This window comes from Penaeus vannamei, chromosome 9 (genome assembly GCF_042767895.1).
Source record: "Penaeus vannamei isolate JL-2024 chromosome 9, ASM4276789v1, whole genome shotgun sequence".
NCBI lineage: Eukaryota > Metazoa > Arthropoda > Malacostraca > Decapoda > Penaeidae > Penaeus > Penaeus vannamei.
In genome coordinates, this window is record NC_091557.1 from 45,962,897 (window position 1) to 45,980,396 (window position 17,500).

The window sequence follows — 17,500 nt, forward strand, 5'->3', positions numbered from 1 at the left end:
TGATTAAGAAATATCCAGTATACCTAAAGAAGTTGGTCCAGAATGGGGGAAAATAACCACAAGTGGCCACAAACATTGATTTAGCTAAGTAAAAAAAAAACATGGGTTAAATCCTATCAATTACAATACTGCTGTTGTGCAAAGTAGTAGTACCGTACAATGTTTCAAAGGTTATCACAAACCTCAATTGCAAAGGCCTCAGCTTCTCCCTGAAGGTGCTTGGATTCCGCTTTAGCCTCTGCCTCTAATACAGTCTTCTTCCTCTGAGCTGCAGCAATGGTTTCCAACCTTCATATAGCAAGAAGACATACACCATTAGATGGAATTCATGCCCAAGTTTTTAAAAAATATATATGTATCAGTTACTGAAATTCAGGTATAATTACAGGTGTGTGGTGTTCTCATTATCACCTGAATTTCTCTGCTTCAGCTGGCTGCTTTACTGTGGCTTCCAAGCGTTTCTCAGTTCGCTGTATTTCCTGCTCCTCCACGTTGATCCTTCCTTGCCTCTCAACAACCTGTCATTGGGTAATACTTTTCATATTTCTATTGTGTGAGTTTGAGTTATTAGGATATCCACATAACTTTCAAATTCAGACACTCAGCATTTTTTTTTTTCTATAGAAAGAAAAAAAAGCCAAACACTGCTAATCTCAAATTTCAATTTAAATAACTGGTGTAAACTGCATCTGCCAACCTCAAGTCCCACATACGGGAGGGTCACTGAATCTAACACTGGCTCTCATAAATGTATCAGTAATTTTTCATAAAATCAGGGAAAGTAAAGTACTCTTTCATTGAGAATGTAAATGAAAAGGGAAGTATCAGGTCATACGATTTTGTAAAATCTGTACTGTACTGGCAAAAAAAAGCTCTAAACTTCAAAACGAACCCAGGCTACTCAACACCATGCACAATGCCAACCACATTCTATCAAAAAGTAGGCAGAATTAATCCACTCACACTCTGATTACAGTAGTTTTCAAACTGAGAACATTTAAGCATCAGTTGTGATTACCCACTGGCTAATCAGTTAAGCGTTATTCTATAACATTATGAGCAAATAAGGGCTTCTTAGCAAGAACACTTACGACAATCTCCATCTGTTCTTCCTTAATCTTTTGTTTGATCTTGCATGACTGCAGCTCATATGCCAAGTCAGCTTCTGCTTTCTGAGAATAGGAGAATACAAATGTATACAAATATACATAAACACATTAATACATAAGAGATAGGCAGATAGATATGCACTTCTGTATGTGTGTGTGTGTGTGTTTTGGTGTGTTTGTATTAGCTTGTGTATGAGCGTATGTGTATTTCTAAGGGTCCATGTTTATGTATGTTTGTATGTGTATTTGTATCTGACCTTCTGCATGTAATTCTGTACGAGTGTGTGCACACGGTATAGAACCAAAATAAGCCCTCCAAAAAGCTCTTTTTATCTAATCCCTTGCACCCACCTTTGTCATAACCTCCTGGTCGTACGCTGCTTTCTGCTGCTCAAAGTCCCTGTTAGCCTGAGCAACCAGAGTATCATTGGCATACTTAGCCTTCATCAGCTCCTCAAGGGCCAAGGCCTTCTGGATCTGCGACTCCTGTTGAGCCAAAGCCTCGCCTATCCTCGCATCTCGCTGAACCTCCGCTGTCCTCGACATGCCTAGTGCTTTAAGGTATCCCTGTGGGGTAAAGGGCACTGCTTAGGAAGGGCTTGATATTTCAGCAGTTAGGATTTTATTGTGTTGGTATTGTTCACTTAGTCTTTTTTTTTTTGTGTGTGTATATACTCGCTCTCACTATCACTGTAACTCTCTGTCTCTCTGTCTCTCTCTCTCTTGTGACCATGAATCTGCACTTTGAAGAGTCATGCTTCACAAACTGGTGTTTGAACAGCAACAGAGTGGCTGCATAAGTCAAAAATTGAATTAACAACCAGTTTATAATCAGGGTAAAGGCCTGTGTAAGGGTAATATTGAAGATGTTGTCCATTCAGATCTCCTCCGCATCAGTGACGTAATCCAAGAAAGGTGGAAGACCTCCATGCAACTTGGCACCAGTGCTGTTGCAGTTGCCAAAATGAAGCACCAACATCATAGAACATGGTAAGTGTAATTCTTCTATACCAGAGCTGGAGTTCTAAGGTCAATTCATCAGTGACTTAATCCAATCTGCCCGGATGGCAAGAATATATGCCATACCCACTCTAATATTAGCTTTCCACGAACTATTCACCAAGGAGTCACTTATTAGCTCTCACCTGTTTACCCTTTATTTTTTTTCTATTATTCTAGTCTTTATTGATATTAGTATTTTAATAACACAAAAAATAACTGTAATATTGATGATAATAATAATAACAATACAGACATTAATAATATTAGAAAGCAAAACACATTTTCTCAGCAATTCAAGGAACGGGGAAATCAAGCGCCATCACGAGGTCCTACAAATTAACTCTTTGGTGGCTGAGCACAAGTGGAGCCTTCCGTATGCAACAAAATTCACAAAAAACTACTGTGGACAGTACAAGAATCTGCATTCACTTGGTTAAATTTGTTCTCTCCTCTTTTTGGACAACACTCTTGATCTTCCCTTGAATTACATTAGTGCTATAGCTTCTCTTCCATATCAACTATGCCTTGGCCTGGGCTCGAGAGAGACTCTAGCGCTGCTGCAAAAGCGATGACACAGCATGACAAGTGACACTCACAGGTTATAAGATTCAAGCTTAATTTGCATTGAGAGATACCAGGCATTAATTCTGACAGTGGGACTGTTCCAGCACCAACTCATGAATCATCACATTTTACAACAGAGATCAAGTGGCCACCTATGACAATAACAATAATAGTAATGATAATTATGATATTAACAAAAATACATACCACGTCATCGGATATATCCCTGATGGTGTAGGAGAGAACTTGGAGGCCGAGGTTACAGAGGTCCTTGGAGGCAACTTCAAAAACACGTGAGTTGAACAGCTTCCGATTCTTATAGATATCCTGAAAAAAGGAAGCCAGGAATTAAAATTCACAAAATGACATGTGAGGAAAGGAGAGTTCATTCTCAAATGATACTTAGAAATAAAGCAAATGCTGTATTACATAGTACAAACACATATGACAGAACAGAGCAGAAGACGAGCACAGTAACACCCACCTCTACTGACATAGTACCAAGGATGGCCCTCTGGTGACCCTCTAGCGTGGCGGTGACGAGTGACTCGATCTGTGCTGTGGACTTGCGCAGAAAGTGTTCACACGCCCGCTCGAGGATATCTGGATGCTGTGTGCTGACCTTGACCTACAGGAATGGATCTCATTGTTTCAAAAATATTATGAACTCTTTATTGTTCTGACCACCTCAAATTGAGAATAAGAAAGATTAAACACTATTTATTTACCGTCCCATAAAAGAGGGAGTAAAAAAATACTACCATCATACAGTATACCAAACAATGATTGATACATTATGGTTTGTCAAAAGGACAATTTGATCTCTCTAAGCCTATCAATTTGGGTAAGATATGCATCACACTCACTTGAGCAACTCCACTGACTGTGAGGGGAACTCCCTGGGAAGTGTAAACTTCTGATGAGGTTACTCTTAAGGTCATAACATTGAGTGACATCCTGTAGAGGGAAAAGGGGAACCAAGATAAGTTTTGTTTATATATATTGCAGGTATAAGAAACAATCATCATATAGATATATAAATAGATAAGATATACACGTTTTAATCATTTTTACTATTTTTATTCTTACTCTATCAAAATCACCAATTGTAATATAACTGATAGCTATACATAGTACAGGGTACATTTTTTTTTTCTTTCTTTCTTTCTTTTTGGGTACTGTCAACAGTTAAGAGTCCAATCTCTGTTCCTGACTGAATTATCTTTTTACTCGCCAGTCTCCTATGATTCACTGCCTTTCTGCTGAAAGAGTACATGACTATCATATCAATCATGAACTGGCAGCTGAATGACAAATGTAATGGTGAATTGCCCAAGCTAAATTTTTATTCATTCGCCAGCTATTGTATATATTCATTTATATATATACGCATATGTGTGTGTGTGTGTGTGTGTGTGTGTGTGTGTGTGTGTGTGTGTGTGTGTGTGTGTGTGTGTGTGTGTGTGTGTGTGTGTGTGTGTGTGTGTGTGTGTGTGTGGCATCACGATGGTGACTCGGAACTACACTGATTCAAAATGATTCGAGTCAAATGATTCTTCATGAATTGAATCGATTCGATCCGCTTGGTGTCAACGTAGCCTGAACCACACTCATTCCCGAATTAATAATTTCTTTAGACTCATTTAAGAACTGACTCACCTGCGCCATCGCTGGAGGCATGGGAAGGCAACTATTCTTCCTCCCGTGATGAGTGCTGACTTGCGGTAGCCTAAGCCTGTCAGAGAGAGAAAAAATGAAAATTTATAAACTGACCCTTTACACATCACAATAATTTTGCCTTTTCTCTTCTTAACTCCATCCAATGCATTCAATTTGAAAAGTAGCTTATGGTAGATTCATAGTTTTCGCTATGATTAAATTTGTTTTAAATATCATTTATTGAAAATTTCCTGCCACGTCAACATCTAAGGTCAGTAACGGTAACGAAAGGTCATACAGCATTACAATAAAAGTACTATGGCGAAAAGGGTAAAATGAGTTAACAATTAGGACAAAAGAAGTTATATACCAAAGGTCGTAAAATGCTGTAGGTTAGTATGGTAGTGAAAAGGATAAAAAGGGAAGGTTAAACGGAGTATGAAGGTCGTTCAGGACTGACAAAGCCAATCTTTCATCCTTTCAACAAGGATCTCACACTTTAAGAACTGGACAAACGGGGATGAAGAGAAAGAAAAGGAAAGGAGAAGAAAAGACCATGCAAATTGAGAAGGATCAGGTCCAAGTCAGGGGTCAACCCACACATTGGGCCTCGGTCTCCTCAGCACCCCCCCCCCCCACCGGACCGATCATGGGATTGTGGATGTTATTTTAAATATCTTCCTAGCACACTAATAGCTGAGTGTAAAACCATTATATGAACTGTACTTGAAGAGCCTACATCATTACTTGAAGAAGAAAAAAGATATCATGAATACCATCATTAAGTGTTTTTACTTTTTACCACCATTATCTTTAATATTAATAATTATCAGTACCTTTAATGTTATTATCATTGCCATAATAATTATCATCAGAAACCTTTTTCCACACCAATTTTATTTGTTGCTTCCCGGATTCACGGCTTCATCTTTTTGTATTTTGAAGAAAATAATAATAATAATAATAATAATAATAATAATAATAAGGGTGGACCAGAAACTACAGGTTTTGTTTTCGCAAACCTATAAATATTGCTTCTATCAAAGGCACATGTTACTGGAAGCCAATCAGAGAGCTTCTTTGTGGTCATGCTTGAGGACAACCAATCAGAAAGCGTCTCATATTTCAAAACAATGTGGCGCCTTAGAAAGTTTTGTTGTGTCTGCTGTTCGCCGCGCTAAACTCTAGAACTAAACTAAACTTATAGTTTTAAACGTATGTATGTTTAGTTTAGTTAAGCTGGAGCATAGTTTATAGATCATGCAGCCAGTAGAGCAGATCGATGTCTTCTTTGTAATGTTGAAAGTCTTCATGCCAAAGAAAACAAAATGGCAGTGGAATCGACACAACAAACTGTTGTACAGGACCGGGTTTGCTTGAATTTTCAATGTTACTGGCTTACTAAACATCAAACAAAACAAAAACTACAATAATAGTGGCAAATGCAACACACGTAAATTCAGTTAAAGGCAATGTTCTTTATTCGAAATTGTAGCAATAGATCCAAGAACGGGATTCATAACATGAAAAGCTGAAAACTTCAGCGATCCTGCTATTCTTTATGTTATGTAAGCCTTACATCTTTATCCCAATCTTTTTGTATTTTCACCTCGCCCTGTCGCTCTTTTTCCTGAAAAAAAAATCCAAGAAGCAGCAAACAAAACTGGTATGATCTTATGCTCAAATCAAACTATATAAAGTCAAGCCAATGTTACCCACTGGCAATTAGAATTTCTAAGATCCACGCCCCTCTGGCAATGTACGAACTGCTTTTGGCACAGCCACCCTAAGATCAAGCAAGGAAAAAAACAGGGCCAGGTCCTCAAAGTGTGAATCTGACACACTCTTACAGGGAATGCACCAGCACAGTAAATAGTGCTTATGTGGTGGCATCCACAAAATACTTGCAAACAGCTGCCCCGACCGCAAAGAAGCAATGAAATCTCCACTGATACACAAAGAAGAAAGAAAAACTGGAAACAAGACATTATAAAGTGGTGCCCCAAAAGGCATCCCAAGAAACGGTGCAAGCCACAAGCGCTAGGAAGCCCCTTATATACTAGTCCATGAGGAAACAAAAGAAAAAATGCAAAGTTAGGACCTATCATTCACCTGACCCTATCCAACGACTTTGCAAAGGTCTCATACTGGCTTTACTATACACTCCATCAAAACCTGACTTGTTGAAGCTCCTGGGATGCGGCAAACCAATAGACATCATGGAACACCTTACCGTAAACCACCTCGTACTCTTTAAATGCAACCATACGATCACAGTAGGCAATGGCCTCGTTTCACTCACACAAGGCCATATAATCCAAGCAACCACAAAGAAATACAGACCCAAATAACAAACGAAATTAAGGCCACGCACAAATGACACTGGGAAACACACACTTGGAGGTGTTAAGACCCAAAAGTCCCCAGAACATTTTCGAGCTCCTTCAAAAAGATCATGGGATCGAACAGACAACCAAACATACAGATAAAAGGCTGACAAGGGAAATATGGAGTCTCTCCACAGGGAATTCTGGTTACAGAATTTCAAAACATCTCTCACCAAGAATGCCCAATTCTACCGTAACTTAGAGACCAAGGTCACAGAATACGAGGAGATCGCCCTCGTCCTTACTATCAAGCACGAGATCAACGTTCCACTACTGAACGTTAGCAATCCCATTGACTAGAAATGACAGGACGATCTCAAATACAAACTAACGTGTGTACACCTCCCCACTCAACAAAACCCATACTCTATAAAAACAACTATTTGACATAATTCTTGGGTAATAGACCCTGAAGTCTATCTTGTTTAATTTGTTAAAAATATATTAATAGCACTTTGATTATTCTTTAATTAATCCTTTGTATATCCTTTTTGACCGGAATGCTGACAATCGTTTTTTTGTTTTTTTTTATCCAATTCTATCACTAACTTTACTATTAACATTTCAACCACACAAGACAGTCACGGGACAGGTAGCGTTGGGTCCTGTATTCTCGTAAAAAAAATCCATTCATTCATCTCGAATCAGTGGCTATCTGTTGGTTTGTTAAAATTGTGCCAGGCCCGACCCAATAAATTTTCATAAATACAGACGTAGAAATAAAGGCATATCTGTCTATATATCTGATAGATATATATTTAACTATCTATTTGCCTGGTTGATATGCATGTTTAGACTGATAAACATGCATTTATTTCTTTATTTATGCATGTCAAGTATACGAATATTCTTTGGGTCGGACCTCGCACAATTCTAACAATTCATCCAGCAGAGCCATACAATGATCGCCACTGCCTCAATCACAAAAAAGTCAACGTGCCACTTTTTATTCTAATAAAATATTTAATTGTAATAATCTTCCATTCTTCTTAGCCTCAGACGTTAACACCACACACGCCATTACAATACGCAAACATTAACCACACAGCAGGTGGATCTTGTGTATTTTCGAAACAAAAAGACTACATTAGGCCTACATTTTTACATTATCAACAAGATTGAAAGGGATCCCCTATCTCTTTTTCAGGAACAAAGCTGCACATCCCTACCACACATATATACAACTTCGTCTGAACATAGTTTCTGAAAACACATCTTTCCAGTAAGAGAGAAAAAAGTGGAATAAAGACAAGATATATATCTCAGATCAAAATTTCAATCTCGACATAGAACATACCCTCGAAATAGAGAAATGATATCTCTTTGCGTGGATTTGTCGATGTGATTGTTGCTGTATTTCAGAGTAGCTTAACTGTACGTACAGCCGTGTTTAGTCAGTTAAGGTTTTTCATCAGCGAAAGACAAGCCCAGAGATGTTTGTGTAATAAGGTTTAAATTATATTCCTTTTTCTTCCATCTTATTCAATTTCCTGAGACTTACGTACAATGACTGAGTACTTACAATTATTTCGATAACATCTGGCATTCAAACATAATAGAATGAGACATAGTATATGAATATTATTTATGGTATGAGAAAGAAATGAAAAAAAAACGTGTTCCTGACTAGGCTTGTTTAAGGGGAGACTACGATATTACTACAGATATGAACAGAGCCAAAATATCCGCCATTTTTTTCATCCAAGCGTCTGCTGTCCTGCCACAGGAATCGTTTTCTTCAGAACATAAATAAGATAAGAACATTCACGTGGATGAAGTCGATTTCCTGCAGCTGAGTTGTATGTTTGGTGTAGATTGAGGTGTTGTGTCTCGATCAGGCTAACTAATTTTTCAAGAAGTGGTGATGATGAACTTTATGACGGCGGCCATGAAGGAGGCTCAAGTTGATGTGGTTCCTCTCCCATTACGTCGTCTGGGCTTGCAGGAATTCGTGGCTGAGGTGATGTTTAATGTTTAATGTTTTAAACAAATAAATGTGCTAGACATCAAAGGCCATAAAACACTATGGTAAAGTATAGTGAAGGAAGGAGCAAAGTTACTTCGGCTTCAACGGTCATATGGTAAGATAGGTTAGTAAATGCATTAGGAAAGTTATTAATAGGAGAGGGAGGGATTAGGATAGAGGGTCATCACATCAAATGGGGGATATTTATGCGTCTATAGGAGAATAAGTTGTCAAAGGAAAAGGTAGCGGGTTCCGAGAGGATGCCCGATAGGTTGGGTGGGGTCGGGGAAGTGCGAAGCAGTGATGAACAACAGAGATGCGGGTTGCCGTGAAGCGAGGACAGGATGGTAGGATGTGTGACTCGAAAGGGGTACATTGCATGAGGAGCGTAGAGGTGGATCAGATTGTGACATGAGATTGGAATGTGTGAGGAGTGTGTGTCCAATGAGTAGGCAGGCAAGAGCAGTATCCCAGCGTCTAGTCTTATGGGATGCTATTGACCAAGGAGAGATGGGAGGTTTAATGTTATGTAGTTTCTTAGTGACAGGACCAGACTAGAATGACTGCGAAAAGGAAGGTTTTGAAATGAGGGTAAGAATCATAGGCTGGTATATGTGAAAATCTGGGATTGATGGGATATGAACAAGGCGGTGGAGTGCACTAGCGTATCTGCCTGTTCATTGCCGGGGATCCCACAAAAACTGACCGTTTTGTGTTGTACGGCTCGATAGAATAGTTGGTCCGTGATTGGGAGTGGGTTATTGGGGTCTCTTCTTGGTTAAGGGAGGTAATTCTTCAGGATTCCTTATCTTCTTTGAGGGAGAAAACAATTCATAAGTTTGTGTTGGGTGATCGTTGATTACAGGTTCCATGAAGAGGTTTTAGTCTCCATGACTTTTTTTTCTTTCTTCTTTTTGCTGAGGGAGACATCTATTGAGGGATTTGCAATAAGGTTCCGAAGATTCCATAAAATGAGGTCAGGAGTTCTGACGTGCTTCATCATGTCTTTCAGGGCATCTAAAGTTACATGTAGGGTGTTATAATATACACTTTAGAGTTGACCGAGTCTTAACGTGAATTTGTCCAAGCATTCATCAATCCGGTGGGCCTCTTAGCTTACTACAATGTGCCTGAGCTTTACAGTTGTCCCTTTGTCGACTTAATCTCTGACATTTAAAGCAGCGTAGTGGCTCTTAATGCTACGGCGGGTAGTTAGATGAAGTGTAGGAGGAATTTCGTCTCTGAAGATAACAAAAGTTTGTCTTCTTTCTGTTTTATACTTTCTTCGCTCGTATATTCTGTTCATTTCAAGAATGTCTGGATGGATGCAATGGAGAACCTAGAAAGAGTCTAGAATTTTTATCTTAACTGTTTTCTTGGATCTTAATGTCTCTCTTCTCTCTCTCTCTGTGAGGGGCTCCTGTCGACCCCACTTTGGTGGTTTACGGAAAAGCATGATCCGGTTGCAGAGTGTACTGATGTTAAGTGGTTGATAGCTGGTATCATGGACTGAGGTTGGTGTAAAAGACGTGTTTGTGCAGAAGTCCCGGGTAGGGGAAAGCACGAAGGAGGCAGTGTCCGAGCGGAGAGGCGACTCGAAGTAGAGGGTCTTGTACAGGTCAGGAGGGGGTCAGAGGTCATGAGCGCAGGGTGTGTGGCTAGTCAGCAGGGCAGCGTTGCCGTGGGAACGCCACTCTCATTGGTCATCCTCAGCAGTTAGGGCATAAACTTCTGAAGGACCTTTGACCAAGCGCAGACTCTTTCTCTCCTCTTTCCTTCCTTCCTTCTCTCTCTCTCTCTCTTTCTCTCTCCCTCTCCCTCTCTTCTCTTCTCTTCCCTTTCTCTTCTCTCTCTCTCTCTTTATATATACATGTGTGTGTGTGTGTATTATTCATACCATTATGATTATTCTCATGATTATCATGATTATCATTATCATTACTGTTATCATTGTTATCATTAACCTTATCATCTCCATCATCACTATTATACTATGGTAGAAAAATCCCATGATGCACAAAATAGTTTCTGCATTGTGTTTTTTTTCTATCGAAATATAAACAAAGTAGTTTTATCATTCACCATTATCTTGTCATCATTATCATCTTCAACCTCACTGTCATTATTTTGCATTATCATCCTAATAATAATAAATTATCATTATTGTTATTATAACAATTATCATTATTGTTATTATAACAATTATCATTATTACTCCCTCTCTCTCTCTCTCTCTTTATATATATATATATATATATATATATATATATATATATATATATATATATAATATATATATATATATATATGCAGCCTGTTTCCCGAAGGCGAACCTTTACCAGAGGTTCAAGGTCGTTAACCCTCGCCTCCCTCATTTCTATGGGCTTCCTAAAACCCATAAGCCGGCCGTGCTTCTACGCCCCATCATCTCCTCCCAGGGATCGGTGACGCATCCTCTGGCGGCTTGGCTGGCTAAGTCTCTCACTCCCCTTCTCGGCACCTTCTCTCCTGCTCACCTTCGCCATTCACAGGACTTCATCTCCCGTGTCCGCGGTGTCCCGCCGGCGTCCATGCTGAGCCTGGATGTCGATTCCCTGTTCACCAAGGTCCCGCTTGTTGACGACCTCGCTTTCCTTCAGAGGAAGCTCCCTGCCGAGGATCCTCGTCTTCCTCTTCCCACCAAAATCTTCCTCCAGATGATTCGTCTGTGTGTGGAGTCGGATTCCTTCTCCTTTGATGGTCGTTTTTACTCACAGACGTTCGGTGTTGCCATGGGCTCTCCTCTCTCCCCGGTTCTGGCTAACCTGTACATGTAGTTCGAGTCGGAGCTCCTCCCTTCCATCTCCCCTCGTCCTTCCATGTGGCTGAGATATGTCGACGACGTCTTCGCTCTCTGGCCCCATGACCCTGCCCTGTTTCCTGATTTCCTGTCGCAGCTGAATTCTCTCTCTCCGTCCATCCGCTTCAAGGTGGAATGGGAGGTTGACGACAAGCTCCCTTTCTTGGACACTCTTGTCCATCGTTCTGGTGATCCTTTCTCCTTTTCTATATAGAGGAAACCTATGCACAGTGGTATGTACATACACTTCTTCTCGTACCATCCACTGCATGTGAAGAGAGGGGTTGCCACCTTGCTGTTTCTTCGTGCCCTCCGCATCTGTGACCCCCAGTACCTGGATGGAGAGATCGACTTCCTGCGTCGTTCGTTCTCCAAACTGGGCTATCCTCGCCATGTCCTAGACGTCGCGTTATCCAGGGCGCCATGCACCTTCTACCATGACTCCCCTCCCAATGAGTCTCCTCACATGCCTGTCCTCAGCCTGCCTTACACTGAGGAGATCTACTCCCTCCGTCGGCCCCTGCAGTCTCTCAACTGCAGACTCTCCTTTCGCCAGGTGAATACTCTCCGTCGTAACCTGGTTCACACCTGCCTTCCCTCTACCTCGAAGGTGGGCACCTATGCTGTTCCGTGTGCCTCCTGTGATAAGCAGTATTTGGGGGAAACAGGCGCCAGTCTTACTAAGCGTCTGTCTTAGCATAAGTACGCTGTATCCAGGGGACATAGCAACTACGCCCTCTTCTGCCATCAGTGGGACACTGGCCATCAGATGGATTGGAAAACAGCACGCATTCTCTTCCCTTCCGCTGATGTCCATGCCCGCAGACTGGTGGAATCTTCTCTGATTAAGCTGCTGCCCAATTTCAACTTGAACAGCGGTTTCTCTCCTGCCGACAGCCTCCTCGCTTCCCACATCCTTCGTCTCCTCCCTTATGCCGGTCACCCGTCACATAGACCGCCTGATCCTTCGACCTGATCTGACCTCCCTTCGCTTCCGTTCTCCTGTCCTCACCTTCCCCGTGGTTCCCGAGTGCTTCTCCTCTCCTTATACCGCTTACTCTCCCTTGCCTCTTCAGACCCGAAGATGGAATCGAGGACGATTCCGAAACTGTTGTCTCACTTTCATCAATAAATCTAGTTTGTGCATTGTGGGTTTTTCTTCCATATATATATATATATATATATATATATATATATATATATATATATATATATATATATATCATTATTATCAAAATTACGATGATTATCATTATCTGGTACCATTGTTATCATTATTTCTATGATCATCATTATTATATCATTGCCATAATTTTCATCGTCAACCTCATTGCTATTATTACTAATATAAATATGATCATTATCATATATCATTATCAAAATAATAATTTAAAAAAATATATTACTACAACAATCACTATCACTTTTTATAACACTCATCAATATCTATTAGTAGTATTTCCATCATTATTGTTATCAGTATCATTATTATTACCATAATTAATACCATTATCATAATCATTACTATTATCAGTTAACATTATCGTAATTTTTACCATTAGTATCATTATCCTCCTTATCACTATTATTATTCATCAATTTAGTCTTTTATCATTATCATTACTGTTATCATTATTATTATTACTGATGTTATTAGCCTTACTTTTATTAATATCATTATCAGTAGTATCATCATTTTATTACTAATATTACTAAAACTACAACTTTAATCATAACATCATCATCACCACCATCATTATTAATCTCATTGTCATCGATATCATTTCATTATCAGCATTTCTCGCCATTACTACAACTGCCACAATTATCAGTACCATGGAGATACTAATTACAAACGTTAAGTGACATGGGCCAATTAACCAGGTTTTCCAAATTTTCCTAAAATACTCGACTCAAGAAAACCTGGCAAAACCAACTCCATTTCTTATCCTTTGATTTGGTCTTGCGGTGGTTTAATCACATTAAAAGGAGTGAGTCAATCAAACTAAAAAGAATGAGTAGGCTAAATTATTATTTTTTCCAATACTCATTTCCCTTTCGAATTATGAAGCGGAAATTCCTTGGCACATGCTAACATAGTCCTGGTGCCTGTGCAGTAGTGCTTGCATAGGGGTTGGTGAACCTTGCGTTAGGAAAATAAACATAAACATTTATTTGAACGCCAACATCGGCGGTAGAATCTGCTAGCCGCGCCTTTGCCCAACCATAGGGTAAATGTAGGCTAAAATTACCGCTGGCAGTCTCTCACTCGCTCACTCTCTCACTCTCACTTTCCTTATCGCACTCCCTTTCACTTACTCTCTCTCTCTCTCTTACGTTCTCTTTTACTCTCTCTCTATCTCTCTCTCTCAATTTCACGCTCTCACTTTCTCTCTTACGTTCTCTTTTACTCTCTCTCTCTCACATTCACCTCTTATTTTCTCTCCCTCTCTCTCTCTATCTCCCCACATCTCTCTCTCTTTCTCTCTCTCACTTTCACACTTTATCTTTCACTCTCACTTTCACTCTTTCTTTCACTCACACTTTCTCTCTCTTTCTCTTTCACTCTCACTTTCTCTCACTCTCTTCTACACTCTCTCTCTCTCTCTCTCTCTCTCTCTCTCTCTCTCTCTCTCTCTCTCTCTCTCGCTCTCTCTCTCGCTCTCTCTCTCTCATTCTCTCTCATTCTCTCTCTCGCTCTCGCTCTCTCTCTCTCTCTCTCTCTCGCTCGCTCGCTCTCTCGCTCTCTCGCTCTCTCGCTCTCTCGCTCTCTCTCTCTCTCTCTCTCTCTCTCTCTCTCTCTCTCTCTCTCTCTCTCTCTCTCTAATCCAGGGAATGATAATGATCACATTACCACAAGTCCTAAAATGATACAAAGGATTAAAAGTAAAATTAAAAGCGAAAGATCACTCCCAGATGTGTTGGGAAGTACCGTAGTCGACCCGCGTGTATAGCTGTTTATTTCCCAAGGACAGGCGCTCAGGTCGGCCCAGGCGTAGTAGGGGAATGACCGTACCCACTGACTGGACGATGGCACTGAACCAAAAAATGGCTTCGATGTCCCAAATGAAACCGAAACGGGAGACATGACATCGTGCAAAGAACGCGCTATGCATGTCAGGTGAATGGAAGTATAAGGCTTGATGACCCAGAGAGTCACCACAACGTATGAGGGAGAGGTAGTCCCCAAAGCTAGCATGTCAGGCGAATGAAAGTATAAGGCTTGATGACCCAGAGAGTCACCACAACGTATGAGGGAGAGGTAATCCCCCAGAGCTATTAAGAATGGTTGATATGGTGGCACCCTTTCGACGTGCCGTCTTCAAATCCCTGACCTCCTTTTCTGTTTCAGAGTAGGGACACGGAGCACGGGCTCGACCACGAGACGCACCGCGATGCCGATTTCTCCATGAAAGAGTGCGCAGAAAAGATTTGTGAAGCAAAATTATCCTTCGGAAATACGTGAACTGTCGTCAGGAGCATAATTCATATTCTTCATTGTGCGCTTATCATCCAAATGAAAGAAAAGAAAACAGCCAAAAAAAAAAAAACAAGCAGTTCCTCCCCCAAGAAGGCAACCCCCCCTCCCCCTCAAGAAGGCAGCCCTCCCCCTCCCCCCCCAAGAAGGCAGCCCTCCCCCTCCCCCCCAAGAAGGCAGCCCCCCCCAAGAAATCCCTCCTAGCTCCTCGTCTTAACGATGTGGGGGAATTCCCACAGCTGCAGAGGTCAGTGATGGTGGCCGCTGCACAGAAAGACATGGCGCCGTCCACAGCAGCACCGCCACCAACAGGAGTTAAAGCCCCATCAACAGCAGCACCAAACCCGGCACCAGCTGCAGCACCTACTCCAACACCAGCTGTAGCACCAGCTCTAGTTCAGCCCTCACTGCAGCAGGCCAAGCTCGAGTCCAACAGTAAAATGAGAGATCTGCTACAAATACTAATCAAAGCAAATAGAGCAGATGATCTTCATGATGCAGCAACAGATGGTTCAACAGTCGCAATTCCAGGAAAGGATATTTGCATTCCTCCTCGAGCAATGGCAGCCTCAACCAACAGAGGGCCTTGGAAACGAGTGATAAGCGATGGCTCCGAATAACCCGTTGAAACGTGTTACCTGGAACATTGACGCTTTACAGGAACTCAAGGCAACCCTCGGTCAGTATCTTCACTCCGAAGATGTTGTGTGGTAGGTCTATGTAAGTACTTACATTGACCTTGGTTTTGTGTTGCATTCAGGAATTCAGAACGGTGCTCGTTATGCAAAATTTGCAAGATTTATATGTTTTTTTTTTTTTTTTTTTTTTTTTTTTTGGTCGAGATATGTGAACAATGTTAGCATAAGGGCACTTTACTCCACCCTACTCTATCGCCCTCCCTCCATCCCCCTCTTCATCCTTCTCCCTTTCCCTCTACTTCTCTCTCTCTCTCTCTCTCTGACTCTCAGTCTCTCTCTCTCTCATCGCAGCATCAATCCCTCCTAGCTCCTCCTGATGATAAAAATAACAAGAAGAAGACGAAGATGATGATGATAGAACAATAACAACAATTACAAAAACAACCAACAATTAAACAAACAAATACATTATTAAACAAAAAAAAGAAAACGCAACAAAATAACACGATGTTGTTTACAGAAAAGGGGAGGGAGGGAGGGTGTGTGGGGGGGTGTCAAGGGTGAAGGAAACATAAGCCTTGGAGGAGGAGGGTTGTTAGGCGCCGAGTGAACGAGAGGAAGAGCTAAAAGACCTTGGGTAGTTTTATGGGAGCGTGAGTGTCAGTGTGTGTGTCACTGAAGGAGTGGGTGAGGGAGAGAGAGAGAGAGATAGGGAGACAGGGGGAGAGGGAGAGGGAGAGAGAGAGAGAGAGAGAAGAAGAAGAGAAAGAAAGTGTTGCTGTGAAAGAGAGAGAGAGAGAGAGAGAGAGAGAGAGAGAGAGAGAGAGAGAGAGAGAGAGAGAGAGAGAGAGAAGATGGATGGAGAGAGAGAGAGAGAGAGAGAGATGAGATGGATGGAGAGAGAGAGAGAGAGAGAGAGAGAGAGAGAGAGAGAGAGAGAGAGAGAGAGAGATATGGGGGGCACAGAGAGAGGGGGAGGGAGAGAGGGAGAGAGAGGGGGAGGGAGAGAGAGGGAGAGAGAGAGAGAGAGAGAGAGAGAGAGAGAGAGAGGGAGAGAGGGAGAGAGAGAGATAGGGGGGGGGAAGGGAGGGACGGAAGGGAGGGAAGGGAGGAGGTGGATGGATGGATGGAGGGAGGGAGGGAGGGAGGGAGGGAGGGAGGGAGGGAGGGAGGGAGGGAGAGAGAGAGAGAGAGAGAGAGAGAGAGAGAGAGAGAGAGAGAGACAGAGAGAGGACCGGTGAGGTAGAGGGTAGGGAGGGCGGAAGGAAGAGAGAGACAGGGGGTATAGTGTGTGTGTGTGTGTGTGTGTGTGTGTGTGTGTGTGTGTGTGTGTGTGTGTGTGTGTGTGTGTGTGTGTGTGTGTGTGTGTGTGTGTGTGTGTGTGTGTGAAATCTGTGTACGTTGGTGTACGACTGTCAACTTTGAAGGCTTTAAAATTTAGCTTCGACTTCCATGAACATACTTTTTTTTCATTCTTTCTTTTCTTTTCTTATTTTTTTCTTTTTATTCCGCGTCAGCTTAGCAACCCCCAACATGACTACCGGCGACATCTCCCCTCCTTAAGAACTCCGCAAATTCCACGCTCAATTCTACCGCCTTTGACTAATTCTCACGCGTTCTGCAACACAGCATAAAGTGGCGTAATATGCCTGACCATGACTCTGTATTCTTCCCAATTCTTTTCCGATACTGAGTACATACACCGGGAATATCTAATTTCCATGTGTGTCCTGCATAGATCCTGTTATGGGTGCGTGTCTGTCTGTCAAGAATGGAGTTGTGTGTGGTTGCTGCCTTTTCCTGCAATCTAGGCAATTTAATAAATACGATATGAAATGCGACTGATTTTCTTTGACAA

At 41.6% G+C, this 17,500-nt stretch overlaps 1 protein-coding gene across 1 annotated transcript in view; it reads right to left on the minus strand.

Annotated features, from left to right (window-relative positions):
- LOC113814349 (flotillin-1-like) overlaps positions 1-17,500 on the minus strand; it is a 25,053-nt gene that overhangs the window by 5,139 nt on the left and 2,414 nt on the right. The window contains exons 2-9 of the mRNA XM_070125822.1: positions 4,335-4,410; positions 3,542-3,632; positions 3,160-3,303; positions 2,883-3,002; positions 1,461-1,676; positions 1,092-1,172; positions 412-518; positions 183-288 (exon numbers count right to left, since the gene is read on the minus strand). Coding sequence (XP_069981923.1) covers positions 183-288; positions 412-518; positions 1,092-1,172; positions 1,461-1,676; positions 2,883-3,002; positions 3,160-3,303; positions 3,542-3,632; positions 4,335-4,410 — 941 coding nt within the window. The remainder of the gene's footprint in view (positions 1-182; positions 289-411; positions 519-1,091; positions 1,173-1,460; positions 1,677-2,882; positions 3,003-3,159; positions 3,304-3,541; positions 3,633-4,334; positions 4,411-17,500) is intronic.